Here is a 23285-nt window from a genome sequence, read left to right as displayed (position 1 = left end):
TTTTAGATGATCAGCCATGCTGGCTCAAAGGGCTGAATGGCCTACTTCTGCACCTATTTTTCTATGTTTCTAAATACATTAAACCATCTAGAGGCGAGTTTAGTTTGGTTTAGAGATATAGCGCGGAAACAAGCCCTTTGGCCCATTGGGTACGCACCGACCAGCGATTCCCCACACACTTACACTATCTTACACACACCAGGGACAATAGGTACAGGAGTAGGCCATTCAGCCCTTCGAGCCAGCACCGTCATTCAATGCGATCATGGCTGATCATTCACAATCAGTGCCCCGTTCTGCCTTCTCCCCATACCCCCTGATTCCACTATCTTTTAAGAGCTCTATCTAGCTCTCTCTTGAAAGCATCCAGAGAATTGGCTTCCACTGCCTTCTGCGTCAGAGAATTCAACAGATTTACAACTCTGACTGAAAAAGTTTTTCCTCATCGTCATTCTAAATGGCCTACCCCTTATTCTTAAACTGTGGCCCCTGGTTCTGGACTCCCCCAACTTTGGGAACATGTTTCCTGCCTCTAACGTGTCCAATCCCTTCATAATGTTATATGTTTCAATAAGATCCCCTCTCATCCTTCTAAATTCCAGCTTATACAAGCCTAGTCGCTCCAGTCTTTCAACATACGATAGTCCTGCCATTCCAGAAATTAGCCTAGTGAACCTACGCTGCACGCCCTCAATAGCAAGAATATCCTTCCTCAAATTTGGAGACCAAAACTGCACACGGTACTCCAAGTACGGTCTCACTATGGCCCTGTACAACTGCAGAAGGACCTCTTTGCTCCTATACTCAACTCCTCTTGTCATAAAGGGCAACATGCCATTAGTTTTCTTCACAGCCTGCTGTACCTACATGCAAACTTTAAGTGACTGATGAACAAGGACACCCAGATCTCTTTGTACTTCCCCATTTCCTAACTTGACACCATTCAGATAATAATCTGCCTTCCTGTTCTTACCACCAAAGTGGATAACCTCACATTTATCCACATTAAACTGCATCTGCCCACTCACACAACCTGTCCAAGTCACCCTGTATCCTCCTCACAGTTCATACTGCCACCCAGCTTTGTGTCATCCGCAAATTTGCTAATGTTACTTTTAATCCCTTCATCTAAGTCATTAATGCATATTGTAAATATGCTGCGGTCCCAGCACTGAGCCTTGCGGTACCCCACTAGTCATTGCCTGCCATTCTGAAAGGAACCCGTTAATCCCTACTCTTTGTTTCCTGTCTGCCAACCAATTTTCTATCCATGTCAGCACCCTAACCCCAATACCATGTGCTATAATCTTGCCCACTAATCTCCTATGTGGGACCTTAAAGGCTTTCTGAAAGTCCAGGTACACTACATCCACTGGCTCTCCCTTGTCCATTTTCCTAGTTACATCCTCAAAAAATTCCAGAAGATTAGTCAAGCATGATTTCCTCTTCGTAAATCCATGCTGACTCGGAACGATCCTGTTACTGCTATCCAAATGTTCCACAATTTCTTTGTTATAATTGACTCCAGCATCTTCCCCACCACTGATGTCAGGCTAATGGTCTATAATTTCCTGTTTTCTCTCTCCCTCCTTTCTTAAAAAGTGCGATAACATTAGGTACCCTCCAACCCATAGGAACTGATCCTGAATCTATAGAACGTTGGAAAATGATCAGCAATGTGTCCATGATTTCTAGAGCCACTTCCTTAAGTACCCTGGGATGCAGACCATCAGGCCCTGGGGATTTATCAGCCTTCAGTCCTAACAGTCTACCCAGCACCATTTCCTGCCTAATGTGAATTTCCTTCAGTTCCTCCGTCACCCTAGGACCTCTGTCCACTAGTACATCTGGGAGATTGTTGGTGTTCTCCTTAGTGAAGACAGATCCAAAGTACCTGTTCAACTCGTCTGCCATTTCCTTGTTCCCCATAATAAATTCACTTGCTTCTGTCTTCAAGAGACCCACATTTGTCTTAACTATTTTTTTCCTCTTCACGTACCTAAAGAAGCTTTTACTATCCTCCTTTATATTCTTGGCTAGCTTACCTTCGTACCTCATCTTTTCTCCCCGTATTGCCTTTTTAGTTACCTTCTGTTGCTCTTTAAAAGAGTCCCAATCCTCTGGCTTCCCGCTCATCTTTGCTATGTTATACTTCTCTTTTATTTTTAAATATTTGTATAATTTACAATTATACCAAACCAATTAGCCTACAAAACCTGTACGTCTTTGGAATGCGCGAGGAAACCCCGGAGATCCTGGAGTAAATCTTCGCGGTCACAGGGAGAACTCACAAATTCCGTAGACAAGCACCTGTAGTCTGGATCGAACCCGGGTCTCTGGTGCTGGAAGGCAGCAACTCTACTGCAGCACCAACATGCCGCTCGTGATTGTAGCAGATATGATTAGCAAATGATCATGAAAATTGTGGGTGAAATGGAGATATGATGGTCATTTGGTATGATGGGCAGAGAAACTGTAAATGAAGTGGATTCTGAAAAACGTGAGGCTCCTTTTGGGAGGATTATTGAGGCTAAAACATACAAAACAAATTTTAGGAAGTACTGAAGATGGACCTATATATACACATCCAAGGAACCCTGAAGGTGGCAGCAGAGATTTATAAAGGTGGATATCTGAGAGCAAAAAAATATTTTTACCCAGAGGGCAGTTGAAACCTGGAACTCGATGCCTTAAATGATGGTGGACTGAGATACTTACACAATATTTAAGAAATATTTGGATGATCATTTGAAGCAACATCGACGATTACAGGTGGAATGCCAGGAAATGGAATTAATATATAGACAGAAAGGGGGCTGCAGAGCTTGTTTACAAGCTGTATGATGCAAACTCTCACCTTAAAAGACAACATTATGAGCAACAACACTGTGCAACAAACTGCAAATCCACTTAATATGGTGTCATGTTTTCTTCTTACAGATCTGAACATTTCTCCAATTTACCTTTGATGATGTCACAAGAAATTTAATGGCAATCCATCGGTGCAAAAAACTGGTAGGAATTTGCCATGTCATATTTCAGGTGTTCATCTTGTAAAGTCTAATGCCACATCCCATTTCTTCCCACGCACATACTTAAAGGCAAAAACATTGCTCAAGGTATCAACTTCATTCACCAATTTACTCTCACTTTGAAAGGTAGAAATTGAAGGGATATTTTTGAATTATATTTGGTCAGAACACAAAACTATTCTTTTCCACTTTACAAACAATTGTTGATATTTTTACCTGAAGCTACCTGCCCGTTTCAAAAACGTGACACTGTTTCTTTCTGGAACATTTAATACTTTTGTCAACTGAACTAGGAACCACAATCAATCAATATATCTTTATTGTCATTGTTCAAGTACAACGAGATTAGGAATGCCACTTCCATATCGATGCTATAAAATAAATAAAACACGGCAAAAACATAAAACAAAAAGGGAGGAAAAAAAATCTGTGAACAATGTACTCATTGACAAAATTATGTTTCTGCACTAAGGGAAAGTCATTCTTCTGGTGTGTGTTTTCTTTAATTTGAACTTTGCCGAATATGTTAAAATCAAGCCATAAGATTACCTATATCCTACCATAAAATACCAGGCAGAAACATCAATCAACTGGTGAGACAAATATTTAAAAATAAACACTTCTGAAAATTCACTTAACTATTTATGGAATTCCAGAAAGGATTTCACTAAATTTGTCTGCCTTTTTGCTGCTTTAGTTGTCCTAAAACTAGCCTGTGGATTTCTAAGTGAATATCTGTTTTCCTAGCATTTAGTTCTTAGAATTTTACCCACTTCTGTAACAACTGTTAGCCACATGTCTTTTCCTCTAATGGAGAGTCAAGAATGTTTTTCAAGTCTGTGGCCAGAGCTTCTATTTCCGACCCAACTATGTCCATCATTCTACTTTTCTCCCAATTCCTCTGGAATTTCATTTTACTTAACTCTTTCCATGCTTTTGGCTCTATTCCTGGCTCTGGCTGCACATTGAGCTCACATCCCAGAGTGACCTAGATGCCAGACTATCAGGATTCTGAATAATCAGAGGCCAGATTAACAGGGTTTTACTACATTATGCCGGAAGCGAAAGGACTGCCGTTCACAAAAAAGCCCTTGTACCTCTTATAAACAAAATATGTTCAATGACATGATTTCAATTTGACACCAAATGTTTCTGACCCCGAGACTGGCATGACCAGGTGAAAGAACAAAGGCTGACAAAAAAATGTGCTTGTTTGTCATGCTTCATCCAGCCAACATATCAGTTCAATAAAAGTTAAATTTATTAAACCTATATGTTTCACATATGAAACAAATATTTACCTATGAAAAGCAACAACAATCATTTGTCTATACAAGCTGCATATGCTGCCACATTATCCAACTGATAGACACTTCACACAGGGACTTCCATTTTGATAGGACCCGTTGGTTAAAAGGGGGGACAAAAACAAAGAGGATGGTAATAGACTGTTTTGATCACTTCAAACTGGAACACACTGCTGGGGGTGGTGGTGGAGGCAGACATGATAGTGGCATTTAAGACACTTTTGGATAAGCATATGGATTTGCAGGAAATGGAAGGATATGGATTATATGCAGGCTTGGTCTTAGTCATCGGTTCAGACATTGCAGGCCAAAGGACCCGATTCTGTGCTGTACTGTTCTATGTTCTATTAACTTAAATTCTGACTCAGGATATCTCTTAACAAGAAATCCCTTTTTTTCCCTCCTACAAACGGAAGAATCTTACTAGTAGTGCAGGTGTAGTATGTTATTTTAAGCAAACATTTTCATAACCATATGCAGAAATCACATTAAAAAAATTAACAAATATCAGTCACTAAACATATTATAGTTGTTTGCCTTGATATTCCACTTTCCCCAGAGGTAAAAATGGTATTGGAGCATGAGCAGCTTATTAAATAATAATCCCAAGGCTCGTTTGCCAAAAATCAGTTCCTATGGCAACACATTTTACCTTATTATATAATTATAAATGTAGCTTTTGTTTGCAATAGCCTTAAACAGATAATGTTCTTCACTTGATTTCCACAACAATCACTCTGAATTGCCATTGAAAATCAGACACGGTCCATATGATGTCAGCATTCACCAAGAGTACCATCAAGGAGTTCCGGTAAAGCCAGTGAACGATCATAAAGAGAAATTATTCAAATGGCTGAGCTCATATCTTACCCACAGAAAGGTGGCTTTGGAAGTCATTGATCATAGGCATAGGACAATGCCTTCAATGCAACCATCTCCATCAGTGACATTTCTACTAATTCAAGGGCAGGGTCGGGACTACTCGTGAATTATACTCACATGTCCAATTTCAACTAGAACTCCTCCAAAATCAAAGCAGTTCATGCAGGAATATAGCAAAACCAAAACAACATTCAAACATGGGCTAAGATTGGCAATTAGCATTCACATTGCAATGCTAACAAGGATCTCAAGGCTAACAAGGATGTCAAGATGGCTGCGCCGCCATGAGTCTGTTTGTCTTTTTTCTTTTTTTTTGTCTATGTGTTAGTGTTAGATGTGTGTAGTAGTCTATTTTGGCTGTGTATACGTGGGGGGTGGTGGGGGAAACCTTTCTGTTTTTTAAATCTCTTCCTCGATGGAGATGCGACCCTTTTCCGAGTCATATCTCCGTGGCGCTGTGGCCTAACACCGTGGAGTGGGCGGCCTCCAGCTGGGATAGATCCTGAGGGATCCAGTCGCAGGGCCAGGACTTACTATCTTGGAGCTGGCCGACTTTCGGAGGCTGCAGCTTTACCTCCGGAGGCTCGGCCAGGGGCCTGTGGATTGCAACATCTGGAGCTCGCAGGTCCCTGGCTGGTGACGGCTTCAACCACCCCGTCGAAGGGCTTGATCGACCCGCTTGTAGGACCGTGGCCCGGCGCGGTTCAGCCGCGGGACTGTCCATCGCCCTGCGCGGCTCGGCCGTGGGACTTTTGATCGCTCGTCGTGGCTCGGCCACGGGACTTTTCATTGCCCGACACGGTTTGGCCGCGGGACTTTTCATCGCCCGGCGCGGCTCGGCCGCGGGACTTTTCATCGCCCGGCACAGCTCGGCCGCGGGACTTTCTTTGCCCGACACGGCTCGGCTGCGGGACTTTTCATCGCCCGGCATGGCCGCGGGACTTTTCATCGCCCGGCACGGCTTGGCCGCAGGACTTTTCATCGCCCAGCACAGCTCGGCCGTGGGACCTTCCATCTCCTTGCGGGGGCTGCGCTAGTCGGGAGCCTCGGTCGCCTCGGCAGAAGTTGAACTATCTGTCCGTGGGAGAAGCATGGGGGAAGAGAGAAGAAATGTTCTTGCCTTCCATCACAGTGAGGGGGTGTCTGGAGGAGTCACTCTGTACTGTTGTGGCTGCGTGGGAAATGATTTTCGTTCAATTCATTTTGAATGACAATAAAGGTAATTCAGATTCAGATTCCAACACTAGAGTCCAACTACCTACCCCTGATATTCAATGTCATTACCATCACTCAAATCTTTAATCAACAGCTTGAGGGTTGCAAATGACCAGAAACTCGACTGGGTCTAAATTCTGGAATTTCTGGCCAAACAGCATTCAGGGAATCCCTCCATTAGAAAGATGACAATGGATCAAGGAGATCACCTTCATCTTTTCTAGGGCAAATAGGATGGGAACGCACTTATATGAATACATTTTCAAAAATGCTCACATAGTGAACACCCCAGGTCTGATGAAAACAATGAGCCAGTGTGTGAGCTTTTTTTTACAGAATCACAAACTGGATTGGAAAGCAGAATCAGAATTTTAAACATTGCTAACAGAAAAATGACAAAGGATCTAGATGAGTTACTCCAGCATTTTGTGAATAAATAACTTCAATTTGTACCAGCATCTGCAGTTATTTTCTTACACTAAGGATAAAGGAGGAGTCAGTTACATCTTTTCCATTCAATACTTTCCCTTCAATGATATCAAATATACTGTTTTTGTTTCCTGCACTTGGTGTGGTGCAAGAATCAGGAGCTGTTAATATGGTAAGCAAGTGAATAGGCATAGAGAAATAAGTGGATTATTCAGATTCTCCCTAGAGCTGCACTGACTCAATGGGCCAAATGGCTTTCAATATCTTAAGAAAATAAAAGAATACCCTTAAACAAGTGCTTCCGAGCTTCTTTATATTCCTTTGTTTTATTTTTATTGAGGAGTTCAGAAGAGTGGTATTAAATACATCCAAACGATATTAAAAGAATGCTGGAGTACTAAGATTTGCTTTAGAAACAGAATTTACATTCTGAATCTAGATCATTTTCTGGGTCAAAAAAGTTTGTGGAGGGTAAAGAAAGAAGCCTGTTGAGACAATCATTGAACAAATGACAAATGAAATTTAGAGTTTTCAACTACCATGCACCTAGAAAAATATTATCCAATTATCCAAATAAGATCCAATTATTTCCTGGGTTAAAATAGCACATGGTATCACAAAGAACTTCAGAAAGTTATAAATTACCAGATCAACATTTCACTTTTCCACCTAAAAAGGCAACTCAATCTAAAACAGGTAACTCTTTTCACAGGATAGAAACCAATTGCTTTATTTATTGACAGGCAAGCAACGTTACATAGAAAAATTGAATTGCAAAGCAAAAAAAGTTGCACGTATTCTTTAAAACACCATTGAATGCAGCCCAGGCATTACAATTATACCACCTAAAAGATGTTCTGGTTCATTACTGCGCAAACACCTCATAAGTGGTTATCTCCCGCAGATGTATTTGAAATCAGTCTGCTTTAGCACCTTGCTCTGTACAAACTGTAGAGCAAATACAATCCTAGTTGCATCTTTTGCACCCTCACTAGAAAACCTATCTTCAGAATCAGTAAATACTACCAATAAAACAAGGTGTTTCTCTAGAGCTGAATAGGTAAGAATCATGTACAAATTAACAGATCACTGAATTGTCATTGTACTTAATGAACCATTTTCCATGGAACCACATCCACATATGAAATGAGGGGAACATTTTTCTCAGCTAACTTTACCACACAGTCTATCAAGTTAATCCTGCAAACTACTAAGTAACTGTTTAACAAATAAAATACCAAAATAAAAATCAAGGTATAAACATATGCCTGTTCTAACCACAATGGCACATAGCATTTATTCCAACTTACCACAAGATAAAATGTGGACGGTGAAGGAAGCTAAGGGGAATGTTCTTACAGTATATGTCGTGCTAGAGCACTACTTTGTTTCTGTTGAAGATTGCTCTTTGTTCAAATAACCGGGACGCTGAAAGCTATTTGTTAATCACACCACTGGAAGCTCGCCAAGTTCTATTTAGCAGGCTCATTAGTGGGAGAAGGAGAACGTGCAGCACGTGCAGCAGAATCATCTCATTAAGCTCTCCCATTTCCTCGCAAATCAAGATTTGTTTGTCTTGCAAGGAACATGTCGAGGGAGTACAGCCTTGTGAGCATTAGAAATGTAAACGGTCTCCAAGCATTGAGACACAGGCTTTTACGAATCAACAATTTTTCATTCAATGCCTGCAGGCTAACTTGCAGGTTAATATTACAGTCCATCCACAATGGACAGCAAAGACACCGAACTAAGAAAATATTTCAGTTTCTTATCTTCCCTATCCATTAACAATACACTAAAAGAACTCTGCAGGAAAGAACTACAGATGCTGGTTTAAATCGAAGGTAGACACAAAATGCTGGAGTAACTCAGCGGGACAGGCAGCATTCTCTGGAGAGAAGGAATGGGCGGCCCCCGAAACGTCACCCATTCTTTCTCGCCAGGGATGCTGCCTGTCCCGCTGAGTTACTCCAGGATTTTGTGTCTCCCTTCATACTAAAATAACTGTTTTGGAATAAAGTGACATTCACTTAAAATTCCAACACCATATTTCACGACTGGATAGTTCATTTCAGTTTAGTTTATTGTCACGTATAGGCACTGTGAAAAGCTTTTGTTGCATGCTAACCAGTCAGCAGAAAGACAATTCATGATTACAATCAATGCATTTACAATGTATGGATACATGATAAGGGAATAACGTTTAGAGCAAGGTAAAGCCAGTAATGTCCGATCAAGGATAACCCGATGATCATCAAAGAGATAGATAGTAGTTCAGCACCACTCTCTGGTTGTGGTAGGATGATTCAGTTGCCTGATAACAGCTGGGAAGAAACTGTCCCTGAATCTGGTGGCGTGCGTTTTTACCCTTCTATACCTTTTGCCTGATGGGAGAGGGGAGAAGAGGGAGTGGCCAGTGTACGACTCGTCCTTGATTATCCTGCTGGCCTTGCTGAGGCAACCCGAGGTATAAATGGAATTAATAGAAGGGAGGTTGGTTTGTGTGATCGCCTGGGCTGCAACCACAATTCGCTGCAGTTATTAGTGCATTTTGATCATTGTGCAGTTCTTGTTTTGTATAAGCTTGTTGTTTACAATATCACAGCTTGTTAGACTGAGAACTACTCTGAATACCAAATGCAAGAATTAGTTGCTTATTCTTTACATTATATACTTTATATTTTTAATTTTTTACATTTGTTTTATGTGAGGAAGAATGCATTTCATAAAAAATGTAGTGAAAGCCATTGGAAATAAAACCCGGTAATGAGAATGAAGGTTCACCACTTTACATATCAGAACAGCCACATAGAGTGCCCTCCATGATAGACAATAGGTGCAGGAGTAGGTCATTCAGCCCTTCGAGCCAGCACCCCCATTCAATGTGATCATGGCTGATCATTCACAATCAGTACCCCGTTCCTGCCTTCTCACCATACCCCCTGACTCCGCTATTAAGGGCTCTATCTAGCTCTCTCTTGAAAGCATCCAGAGAATTGGCCTCCACTGCCTTCTGTGGCAGAGAATTCCACAGATTTACAACTCTGAGTGAAAAAGTTTTTCCTCATCTCCGTTCTAAATGGCCTACCCCTTATTCTTAAATGATGTTTGGGACAAAGACCCATTATTTATTTATTTGCCTCTGTACTCCACCATTTGAGATTTATAATAGAAAAAAATCACATGTGGTTAAAGTGGACAATGTCAGATTTTAATAAAGGCCATTTTTATACATTTTGGTTTCATCATGTAGAAATTACAGCAGTGTTTGTACATAGTCCCTTCATTTCAGGGCACCATAATGTTTGGGACACATGGCTTCAGTGTTTGTAATTGCTCAGGTGCTTAATAATTGCCTCCTTAATGCAGGTATCAGCACCGAGTCTTTCCTCCAGTCTTTCGATCACCTTTGGAAACTTTTATTGCAGTTTATCAACATGAGGACCAAAATTGTGCCAATGAAAGTCAAAGAAGCCATTATGAGACTGAGAAACAAGAATAAAACTGTTTTATCAGCCAAACCTTAGGCTTACCAAAATCAACTGTTTGGAACATCATTAAGAAGAAAGAGAGCACTGGTGAGCTTGCAATTTGCAAAGGGACTGTGCAAAGCTCCAGTTGATGACAGAAGAATTCTCTCTAGAATCCCCAAACACCTGTCCGACAGATCAGAAACGCTCTTCAGGAGTCAGGTGTGGATTTGTCAATGACCACTGTCCGCAGAAGACTTCATGAACAGAAATACAGAGGCTACACTGCAAGATGCAAACCACTGGTTAGCTGCAAAAATAGGATGGCCATGTCACAGTTTGCCAAGAAGTACTTAAAAGAGCAACCACAGTTCTGGAAAAAGGTCTTGTGGACAGATGAGACAAAGATTAACTTATATCAGAGTGATGGCAAGAGCAAAGTATGGAGGAGAGAAGGAACTGGCCAAGATCCAAAGCATACCACCTCATCTGTGAAACATGGTGGTGGGGGTGTTATGGCCTGGGCATGTATGGCTGCTGAAGATACTGGCTCACTTATCTTCATTGATGATACAACTGCTGATGGTAGTAGTATAATGAATTCTGAAGTGTATAGACACATCTTATCTGCTCAAGTTCAAACAAATGCCTCAAAACGCATTCCCCGCAGTTCATTCTACAGCAAGACAATGATCCCAAACATACTGCTAAAGCAACAAAGGAGTTTTTCAAAGCTAAATGGTCAATTGTGCCAAGTTAATCACTTGATCTGAACCCAATTGAGCATGCCTTTTATATGCTGAGGAGAAAACTGAAGGGGACTGGCCCCCAAAGCAAGCATAAGCTAAAGAAGGCTGCAATACAGGCCTGGCAGAGCATCACCAGAGAAGACACGCAGCAACTGGTGATGTCCATGAATCGCAGACTTCAAGCAGTCATTGCATGCAAAGGATATGCAACAAAATACTAAACATGACTACTTTCATTTACATGACATTGCTGTGTCCCAAACATTATTGTGCCCTGAAATGGGGGGACTATGCATAAACACTGCTGTAATTTCTACATGGTGAAACCAAAATGTATAAAAATGGCCTTTATTAAAATCTGACAATGTGCATTTTAACCACATGTGATTTCTTTTCTATTACAAATCTCAAATTGTGGAGTACAGAGGCAAATAAATAAATGATGGGTCTTTGACCCAAACATTATGGAGGGCACTGTAGCTAAGAGGTCCTGCATTTTAATTCAATACAGTATTGAGTACCTACTGGTCTCCAGAATTTTGGTTCTAATTTCTCCAAAATTTGCACTTAATTTTCATGGAATATTACCTGGAATTAATATTTTGTAAATAAACAAAGTTAAAAGATTTAATATTAAACAAAGGGTAGTGAGGAGGTAAGTAGAAATGTTTCACAGTAGTGCAGCTGTGATCTATCAGTAAAAGTACTTTAGACTTTAAAGTACGGCTTCTTACACACCATTACAGCCCAAATAACTGATCTGACAGAAAGTACTGCCCTGTGTTCCTAACAGCTAAAGAGTTACTCAAGCAATTAAATAAATTTAAATCAAACATTCATTTTGATGTGCTTGAGAAGGAATAGCTATCCAACACGTCATCTTTTCAAAGATGCATTACAGTTCTGGGCTCCAATTATGATTTAGGAAATAAATCAAAGAATTACAGAGATCATTAAAAGCATTCCCTTGTGCACTATTTTAGTCATGCCTTCGAAATGTTTATTAGATTTGTCAGGCATGTGTTCCAATTAAATAGGGTCATGACTGCACTCTATCCCAATCAAAATATAGTCAAGATGTAATTTGCTTCTATTTTTCTTGCTACCTGATCACTTAGGGTGAACTGGGGCATTTAAAGAGCTGTAACCTGCAGGATTTTAGTCAAAGAGCTGGGAAACAGGATTAACCCAAAGTCCATTTTTCTCTGGCTTGATATGATGGCTCACGGCCTTTTTTTGTGCTGCAAATGCGATAATAATCGTGTATCTTGAAACTCCGAACAAAGCTTATAGTACAAAGCATCCTTACAATGGACTGCAAGTACAAAGGACCTTTGAAAGCTAGACCTGTTAAAGGAAACAGTAGCGCAGCGGTAGAGTTGCTGCTTTACAGCGAATGCAGCGCCGGAGACTCAGGTTCGATCCTGACTACGGGTGCTGTACTGTAAGGAGTTTGTACGTTCTCCCCGTGACCTGCGTGGGTTTTCTCCGAGATCTTCGGTTTCCTCCCACACTCCAAAGACGTACAGGTATGTAGGTTAATTGGCTGGGTAAATGTAAAAAAAAATTAAAAAATTGTCCCTAGTGGGTGTAGGATAGTGTTAATGTACGGGGATCGCTGGGCGGCACGGACTTGGTGGGCCAAAAAGGCCTGTTTCCGGCTGTATATATATGATATGATATGAAACACAACCTCTTAAGACATTGAAGACAAGGAGGGCCTAGGAACACTCCAAGGTACCAAGGGCTAAAGTACAAAGAACTCGCCCAATTTTCTCACATGTGAGAGAAGATAAATCTAACCTTCAGTCTGCATGTTCTAATACGAATTTTAATAATATAAATCAATTTTTATATCAATTTATATCTTCCAGCTTCCAGCAGTGGTTTTATATGTGATCGATTTATATCCAATAAGTTGAAATTCAATTTTGTATAATTCAGTAACAATAGTGATCCTTGAGAAGGCAGTTCCCCTTGTTTAGGTACAGGATAGAAGCAGGTGATGATTCCAACACACTCTAAATGTAACCTTCATAAATAGAAAAGCCACAATAAGGAGTGGAGAAAAAGCACTCATTATAAAGTGCAACATCAGTGTTCAGCTCTTATCAGTGATCCTGATGTGGCTAGTCCTGATCGGTTTCCAGTCTTCAGTGTCTGCAAAATGACTAGGCATTTTCTTGTTTGAGATAAATGCGTGATATAAATGTTACCTGCCATTTGGCAACATTTGACATTACATACCAGTTCTGAAGTGTAGTTTGATTAAACCTATTCAATCCTGTGCATTGCTTGCCATACATCAGATATGTCAGCAGCAATTTTATACAAGGTAATACACATACTACCCAGCTACAATGAGGCCGTCAGTTTTACGGCAACAAAGCCTAATTACAGTTACTATCACTCCTATTTTTGTTCATTTATATTGTATATTTAATGTTCCTAAAGTTACTCATATTGCTGTGATTTAGTGGGTCACAACATTGCAAATTATTCATTAACTTCATCTGCAGCAAGCAGTTACACAGCCTGAGTGGCATTAAAAACTTTTTGTGACTATAGAGATGAAAAATCACGTGGTCATACCATGTCAATATATTGCATAAATTATATGTGTATTTTTACAATACCGGAGAGATTTTAAGGAACAAGATTATTATTCCGATTTTTACACCAATACACTGTTCTTAACAAAAATCTACCCATCATGTGAAACCTTATAAATAACAGATATAAATTAGATAACTTCAAGATCTAAAGTCAAAACCTTTCTTCATGACAAATTTTCATCATTTTACCACCATTTTGGACACCAAAAATGTGACATAAAATCTCTGCCACATTTGGTCATGAATATTTAATTCATAAATAAACTTCATATCGCCCCTTATACATATACGTTTTGATAATGATCTAGGGAAATATCTTCATCAATACCAGGAGAAAAATACAGTACCATGTCTGGTATTCCGCCGAGCAAAGATCCGGTAACGGTCGTTGTGCTTGGTGTCACAACGACCGTTATCGGGGTCGGTACCTCCGTAAGTTAAACCACGGAGGCTCCAAACGTCTACTGCTTTTCACAAACCCCCAACGAGGTATCCTATGGTAGTAGTGATTTTGGGGTGAGTTAATTATTTTTTCTTGTATTCAAATTTAATATATCAAAAACATCATGGTGTCAAAAACACAACAACCGTTTATGATATATTTTCCAACTTTTTTAATTGAATAAAAAAATTTGGGGGGGGGGCATAAATTGGTCATCAAAACTAAGAAACAGAGCCAATCTTCAGTTTGCCAACACACTGTCTCTCGTTTACCTTTCGTACAGACCAAGTCGCTGACTTCATTTCTCCGTGTCAACTTCCGGAAGCTCCACAACGACCGTGACGGAGACAAAAAGCATCAGACCCATGTCAGCTACAAAGCTGTTACAGTGTCTGTGTGAATATCATGAATACTGTGTGAATATAAACTTTCTCCTGCAGTCCCTGAACATGAAATGCCTTCAAGTAGGTCACAACAAGTCTGAAGAACAAGGTTTTTTTAATTATATGTATGTATCAAATATGACTTGGTAATTTATTTCAGACTTTTCTTCAGACTGAAGAAGGGTCCCAACTCTCAACAGAGCCACTCCAGCACTCTGTGAAACATCACCTACCCATGCTCTCCAGACGCTGCCCGAACCGCCGAGCCACTCCAGCACTCGGCGAAATGCCACGCATCCATGCTCTCCAGAGATGCTGCCCGACCCGCCGAGCCACTCCAGCACTCTGAAACATCACCTACCCACGCTCTCCAGAGATGATGTCTGACCCACTGAGTTACTCCAGCCCTCTGTGAAACATCACCTATCCATTTTTATACATGATCCCCCCCCCATTTCAGGGCACGATAATGTTTGGGACACATGGCTTCACAGGTGTTTGTAATTGCTCAAGTGTGTTTAATTGCCTCCTTAATTGCCTCCCTATAAGAGAGCGTTCAGCACCTAGTCTTTCCATCACCTTTGGAAACTTTTTTTGCTGTTTATAAACATGGGGACCAAAGTTGTGCCAATGAAATTTGTCTTTACTTACAAATGAAACCAAAGATAACATATGTTTTTCTTACGTAACGCCCGTCGCGGTGTCCACTCAGATGGATACAGTATTCTACTATATGATCAGGTAAATTAAGTGGAAACGGTGTTTGCAATATTATTGTTCCATATGGTATTCATAAACATAGAACGGAATAAGAAATACGTGCACTTACTGTGCCAGGTCACTGGACAGCACACAACAAACGTTACACAAATGTATTTGTGTATTCGGATGCCATTTTCGGAAACTTGCCATCAATATGCTATCTTATCTTATATTTTTTGTTGATATGTTAGTCATGAACCCAATAAAGTGCTTGTCAACTTTTTTGAAGGAATTTGAAATTTGACCCCCTATGTCACATTATCGTGTGCCAGTATTGTAAAAATACATATATATTAATTACAGAAATCAATTGCATTCTTTCAATTATTTTTGGACCAAAAAAGTACACTAAAAGCTTTCTTCTAACAATAGCACAATAAATTCAGATTTCTTTTGTGCCATATTGTGTTTGGCGTAATCACGGGGGAGAGCAAAAATGCATCTTCTGTATTTCAAAAAGGACAAGAGGACAACTAAGGAAATATTAAGAAACCTTCACTAATGCTGAGTCTCAAGTCTGATGAAGGGTGTCGACCCGAAATGTCACCCATTCCTTCTCTCCTGAGATGCTGTGTGACCCGCTGAGTTACTCCAGCATTTTGTGACACCTTCACTAATGCTCACATGCAGATCAATAACAATTCATTGTGATTTCTTAATTTTATCTCTGTAGAAAAATGCAGTAAACTAATCGGCTTCATTTCACTCTGCAAAGCTAGTTAAGAATAAAACAATTGTAGTACCAGCAGTACCAGGTACACGACAGAATAATATTGAAAGAAACACATGTTGATTAATTTCAAAATATAACAAAAAACAAAAATCGCAAAAAAATTTGGCCTGCCTTCTTTTCAATAAAATCATCTGGAATGCCTACCAAATAAGCATTTTTTGCATATACCTTTTCCTTTTAGGTACCTCGTTACCTGTACCTCATTGCCTGTACCGAGTAGCTTTTGTTGCGTGCACAACTGAATTTCTGATATCATTGCAGGAAACATATTATTTAATTTGAGGGAAGAGCTGATAAATTTAGATAAAGGTAGGCCAATTTTAGAAATCCATAGTACATACACAAAAAGTCAGTTTCAATAAAAATGACTGGAACAATTATTACATGTCATACAGCCCAGAAACAGGCCCTTCTGCCCAAGTCAGCAGGTCAATCGACAGCAACCTTTTTCTATTTCCTTCACGTTCCTATCAACTGCCACCAGACTTTCACTCATCTACACATTTTAGTGGCCAATTACCTATTACCTCACATCTTTGGGATACGAGAGTGGGAGGAAACTGAAGAATCAAAGGAAACCAACAATTGCAGGGAGAAATAAAGCTGGAACTGAGAGACAGCAGGTCTACTAGCTGCCCTATTTCAAAAAATGGTGATGTCAATACAGAGCAAACATGTTTTTTTTAAATGTACTCTCTTATGTGAAACAATTAGAAACATTGGGATATATGCTGAAAAGACCACCACAGCCAAAGAAAGATGCCTGGGGCTACCTATTTCTGCCCAAACATTGTACATATTCACAACAGAATCTGTCTATCGTGTGATTGAAGTCCATAGTAGTCCATGAAGACAATCAAAACCTGGTATCTGACAAAGTGCATGATAAAAGTTGCAAGCTAAATCTCTGGTGATTCATACAAAATGGAGTTAACAAAAATGGTTGTTTCTGCCAAAATATAAAGATTTGAGAAACAAATTTATTGAGGTTTCCATCACAGAAAAGGAATACTATGTACCAGAAAAAAATCAAAATGTCAATGTTCTGAGCTGTATCATTCTCTATGCCTACCTTAAGACTTGACTCATAGTCTGTGTTCACTTTGAACATCAACCCAAGACGCAAGTGAATCTCGTTGGCTCGAGAGAAGCTGGGATCAATATAAAGCACCTCCTGAAATGCTTTAATTGCCCTGAAAATAGAGAAAAAAAGAAAACTCAGTATTATTTGCCCCAGATTTATTCAAAGTTGACACTTAACTGTCTTTCATTGGCCGATTAAAGATCAGCATTGGAGATACAAAAGACTGCAGAAGCTAGAATCTGCAGTAGAAAAAACAAACTGTTGGAGGAATTAGTAGTTCAAGCAACATTTATGAAGGCAAAGCTTCAGGTCAAAACCCTGCATTAGGACCAGATCAGTGTTGTTTCAAATATGACAAAAGCAGTTAAAAGCTGATATAAGCATTCTTACTTTCTGAAAAGTTAGAAGAATAAAATCCACAGAAAGCATCTAAATATTGAAAGAGAAATTGCACTTCTGGTTCCACATTTATGTAATTTCATAGATATATTCTGGTGTAGTTTTTTCATTAATACAGGTCACATTTGAACAATATTTTTCCAATGCATTCAATAGATGTTAAGATTAAAGAAAGAGTTCCATTATTTCCATTGAGTATTTCCAGCATTATATTTTTAATTTCATATTTTTAGCACTGCAGTTTTTTGTTTTTCCATTGAGCTCTCCCTCTTCACCTTTCTCCCATTCCAAGACACAATGAAATAAAGTGATTAGAAATGACTATGTTCTCGAACAAATGAATAATAGATTAAGCAGATCAAATTCCTTTTTTTTATAACTTACTTTAACTTGGTTGGGTTAATAAGCCACAATGGTTCATATCAAATGTAAATTTTTTATATCAGAAAAATATTCTGGTGTCCAAAACAGTTATGCATAATAACTTTCGACCTCCTTCAGTATGAAAGGGGTTGACGTGCTCTAATCGAGTTCACTACTGCAGCAGACAAATTCAGCTTGAATTTCAGCAGGTTATAACAAAAGACAGCTTTCACTTTTGCTATTTATTTGTGAGCAGCTATGGCTGGAGCTCTGATGGCCACGTTCAACTTTAAGCAGAGAACAGCCTGAAATATTTTAATGAGATACATGCAGCTAGCACTTTTTCCTGTAGTTCAATGTAATTCTGGAATTAATATCTACGGCAAATGGTTAGAATTATTTACCAGATATAGCATAAAATCCGATTAAATTTTTTCACGGAAATAACAAGGTGTAATAGGCAGTATGGTCTATGTAAATATCAATAAGAGCTTTGACAAGGTCCCACTTAGAATACTGGTCGAAAATTTTAGACAAGGAAAAATTAGTTCCAAAGTTGGCTTGTTAATAGGAGGCAGAGAGCGACGGTCAAGGATTGTTTTCATGATTAAAAGCCTGTGACCTGTAGTGTACCATGGCAATTGGTGCTGGAACCCTTGCTGTGTGTGATTTACATTAACGATGTGGATAGAAATGGAGGAGGATTGAATCGTAAGTTCACAGAAGACAAAACTTGTGATGTTACGGGTAAATAGCAAGAAACCTTACACAACAGTAGTGATATCTAAAATCAGATGACACACATTTAAGTTAGAAGATTCAACAGGGATCGGAGAAAGAGAATTCTCTTCCATGGAATCTGGAAGCGCTGCCCGAGGGGATGAGGAAGCAAACTTATTTTTCTGGTTGTTAGACACAAAATATTGGAGTAACTCAGCGGGACAGGCAGCATCTCTGGATAGAAGGAATGGGTGATGTTTTCAAATCAAGATCCTTCTTCAGACTGAGAGTAAGAGGGGGAGAGAGATATGGAAGGGTAAGTTGTTAAAACAAGAATCGAAGGGAAAGAAGTTCAAGCAAAATGTAGAATAGATCATTACTTGCCGAGGGGAAGGTGACAACAAGGCATACAATCAGTAAAATGTAATCAAGAGGACAGTTAAGGTAGTCAGATAACTATGAGAGAGGGAGAAAGCTAGGGTTACTTGAAATTAGAAGTCAATATTCATCCAGCTGGGTTTTAAGCTGCCTAAGCGAAATATGAGATGCTGTTCCTCCAATTTGCGTTGCCTCACTCTGATAGTGGAGGCGGCCCAGGACAGAAAGGTCATTGTGGGAATGAGAGGGGAAGTTAAAGTATTTAGCAAACGGGCAATCAAGTAGCTCCAGGCAGACTGAGTGGAGGTGTCAGTGAAACGATCACCGAGCTTGCTCTTGGTCTCGCTGATATATAGGAGTCCACACCTGTAACAGCAGATATGGTAAATGCGGTTGGAAGAGGTGCAAGTGAACCTCTGCCTCACCTGAAAGGACTGTTGGAGTCCTTTGACATAGTCGAGGGAGGAGGTATAGGAACAAGTGCTGCATCTCGTGCAGTTGCTGGGGAAATTATCTGGGGAGGTCATGGTTTGAGTGAGAAGGGATGAGTTAGCCAGGGAGTTGCAGAGGGAACGGTCCCTGCGGAAAGCGGAAAGGAGTGGAAATGGGAAGATGTGAAGATGTGGTGGAATCCTGTTGGAGGTTGTGAAAATGTCGGAGGATTCTGTTCTGTACAAAATGTTGATGAGGTGAAAGGTGAGGTCTAGGGTGACTTTGACCCTGTTGTGACTGGGGGGGGGGGGGGGGGGTAGACTAATCTTGTATTTACTCAAGTTTACAAGAAAGAGAGAGGACTTGAATGAACATGCAATATCTTTAGGAATCTTGACAGGGTGAATGCGAAAAGAATGTTTCCTCATGGGAGAATTTAGCAACTATTAAAAAATAAGAATCAGCTATTTTAGAGACAAGTTTTTTTTTCTCTCAAAAGTCACATACATATTCGGATGTTTCTTCCTTAAAGGGTAGTTGAAACAAACTTGTTGAATATTTTTAAGACACAAAGAGATAGATTTTTAATAGGGAAAGGAGTCAAATGTTAGAAGAATGTGAATGCATTTACAATCAGATCAGCCATACTTTTATTGTAAGCTGAGGAAGATGAGGGATTTACCCTTGTCTTATTTTTGTTTGTATGATGCTAAGAGAACACAAAAGTTAATTTAATATACATAAAATTGATAGTTATGAAGTGAAGAAACACAAACCAACAGTTTTAAATTTAAGTATGGCATATCTTTGAGTTGGAAAATAAACAGGCCTCAGGAAACTAGAGAACAATGAAAAAGGAATGGCTCCAGGAAACTGATAAATCTGTTAATAGGTAACAGTAATAAGTAAGTAATCTGTTTGTGCCAAAAACAGAGCAGATCCCTTTGATAGCAGTTATGTGCGGCCACAACGGTCAATGAGGTAAGTGTATTAAAGAAAAAGGATCACACAAGCTCATGAAGATATACAAATTCAACAGATTGATGAGTTGTACATAAAGAAATGAAAAGAATACAATGCCAACAGTGAGGTAACAAAGTAATCAACAAAGGAATAAAATGTCAATGAGGTGATGAAAAATGTTGTGTTACCCTTAAGTACAGTGAAAGGGAGGGGAGTGTGGTTAGAATTTATTTATTGGATGTGAATGTCACACTGGTCAGTGACCATCTCTAATGTTAGCCCAATGACGACAGATGCAGGCAAGATTATTACGCAAGGAAATCATAGACTCCCCCGTTTCACACCAAAAGTGGTTAAAGTATACGCAGTGCAAGGTGACCCAAAAGAAATTCAATTTCAGGGATTAAAGAGGTAAAGAAATTGCTGGTGTGTTGCACATATTTTTCCACATTTTCTCTAGATTCAGGAATTAGATTGAAAAGATTCTATTTCACCCAATATGACAGCCACCCCAATTAACTTTCATGGGAACATCTCAACCATATTGTGCCATGTTACATGTCTTTGGAGTTTTGGGGCGTATTTGGCAGATAAGAAATTGAATGTTTTGCCAGACCCAGGGCTCTCTCAGTTGCTGACTGTTTCTTAATTCCCTGCTGCTTTAGACTTCAAATCATCACTCACTACCATCAATTGCCCCACAGATCTAATCAGTTGCCACTTTAAGATAAAACTACTTGGTACAATGCCAAAGTATTTTCTTAATCGCATCAAGTAACCTTACAATGTTAGCACCAATTTACTTTGTGCCTTTTGCCCTTCTCTGGACCCATGTAAAATAGATCGCAGAAAGAGTTTCAGACAAAGGAACAAAAATGGTACCTGCAACAATGACTTTTAAGCTACTGATGGTAATAAATTAAGAATGCAAACCATTTTTTCCCCATCTACTCTTCAGGACTCGTTATAATTTTCAATAATCAAAACTAGTAAACTTTTACAACAATCTTTTTTTTTTTAAGTCTCTACAGTTGGGAGTATCTTCCCACTTCAGCAAATTTGCAGATGATACAAACTGATGATGAACTGTGAGGAAGATGCTATGAAGTTGCAGGGTGACTTGGACAGGTTGTGCGAGTGGGCGGATGCATGGCAGATGCAGTTTAATGTGGATAAATGTGAGGTTATCCACTTTGGTGGTAAGAATAGGACGACAGATTATTGGCTGAATGGTGTCAAGTTAGGAAAAGGGGACGTACAACGAGATCTTGGCGTCCTAGTGCATCAGTCACTGAAAGGGAACATGCAGGTACAGCAGGCGGTGAAGAAAGCCAATGGAATGTTGGCCTTTATAACAAGAGGAGTTGAGTATAGGAGCAAAGAGGTCCTTCTGCAGTTGTATAGGGCCCTAGTGAGACCGCACCTGGAGTACTGTGTGCAGTTTTGGTCTCCAAATTTGAGGATGGATATTCTTGCTATTGAGGGCATGCAGCGTAGGTTTACTAGGTTAATTCCCAGAATGACAGGACTGTCATATGTTGAAAGACTGGAGCGACTGGGCTTGTATACACTGGAATTTAGAAGGATGAGAGGGGATCTTATCGAAACATATAAGATTATTAAGGGGTTGGACACGTTAGAGGCAGGAAACGTGTTCCCAATGTTGGGGGAGTCCAGAACCAGGGGCCACAGTTAAGGGGTAGGCCATTTAGAACAGAGATGAGGAAAAACTTTTTCAGTCAGAGTTGTAAATCTGTGGAATTCTCTTCCTCAGAAGGCAGTGGAGGCCAGTTCTCTGAATACATTCAAGAGAGAGCTAGATAGAGCTCTTAAGGATAGCGGAGTCAGGGGGTATGGGGAGAAGGCAGGAACGGGGTATTGATTGAGAATGATCAGCCATGATCACATTGAATGGTGGTGCTGGCTCGAAGGGCCGAATGGCCTACTCCTACACCTATTGTCTATTAATGTCTATGCACAACGAAATAAGCAACATTGATCAATTGTGATCAGAGTTCAATTTTCTGTCCAAATATTATCTCCTCTACATCACATATACTTCAAGGAAGAATTTTACATATAATTCTATCATCATATTATACAATTTTGCCTACATATGCAAATGCATTACATTTTGACACTTCTAGGTCTGAAAACTGCTTCCATTACCTTTTCTCTTTACCCCTTTTCTCCTCTCATCTTTCATCACTGACATGCCTTTTTTCCCCCAATCTTCCAATAATATATACTTGTAAGGAAGCTAACTAAGATTCTCTATATACTCTGAATATATAGAGAAATGGCAAGCAAATGGACTGCTTATGTTACCTACCTCTGAAGAGAATAGGCTCAAAGATTGAATGGCCTGCACCTGTTTGACTGCCATTTTATTCCCACAAATGTTCAGTCTTGTTGCTAACCAGATGACTTCAATTCCTTTTACTCTTTTTCAATGGTATTATCCAATTCCACACACAATTTTAAAATAAATGAGCAAGATAACACTTTATTACAAGATAATATTATAACACAAGCTGGGCGTAGACCCATTGGGTCCAAACCTCTCCTGCAAGCCCGGCAACCCTCCCCCAACTGACGACACTCACCCACTCCATCCCCCCCTCAAAACTCCCCTGCGACCAGAGAGAAAAGGGGAGTGGGAGCTACTCACCCGGGCCCCGGGCGGCTAGCAGCAGGAGAGCTATCCTCACCCCCCCCCCCCCCCCCCCCCCATTGGCCGCCACTCCCATCACTCGGGCGGGTCCCGACCCCCTCCGAGCGGCAACCCTCCCCAACTGCACACGTGCGGATCCAGCGAGACATCTTACGCAAGTATTAGATCAACGGGCTCCATCTGCACAGGCGCGGACCCGTTGGGTTCCCATTGTGACGTCGAACACGGAAGTATTACCGCGCAGGCGCGGCTG

General features: G+C 40.2%; 1 protein-coding gene across 2 annotated transcripts in view; it reads right to left on the bottom strand.

Annotated features, from left to right (window-relative positions):
• The window catches only part of kdm6a (lysine (K)-specific demethylase 6A), a 172451-nt gene that overhangs the window by 94805 nt on the left and 54361 nt on the right, over positions 1 to 23285 (bottom strand). For both annotated transcript variants that reach the window (XM_078409220.1, XM_078409221.1), the window contains exon 6: positions 17092 to 17212. In XM_078409220.1, the coding sequence (XP_078265346.1) occupies positions 17092 to 17212 (121 nt within the window). The remainder of the gene's footprint in view (positions 1 to 17091; positions 17213 to 23285) is intronic.

The sequence above is a fragment of the Rhinoraja longicauda genome, chromosome 12, assembly GCF_053455715.1.
Source record: "Rhinoraja longicauda isolate Sanriku21f chromosome 12, sRhiLon1.1, whole genome shotgun sequence".
Lineage (NCBI taxonomy): Eukaryota > Metazoa > Chordata > Chondrichthyes > Rajiformes > Arhynchobatidae > Rhinoraja > Rhinoraja longicauda.
This window is presented reverse-complemented; position numbering and strand designations above follow the sequence as displayed.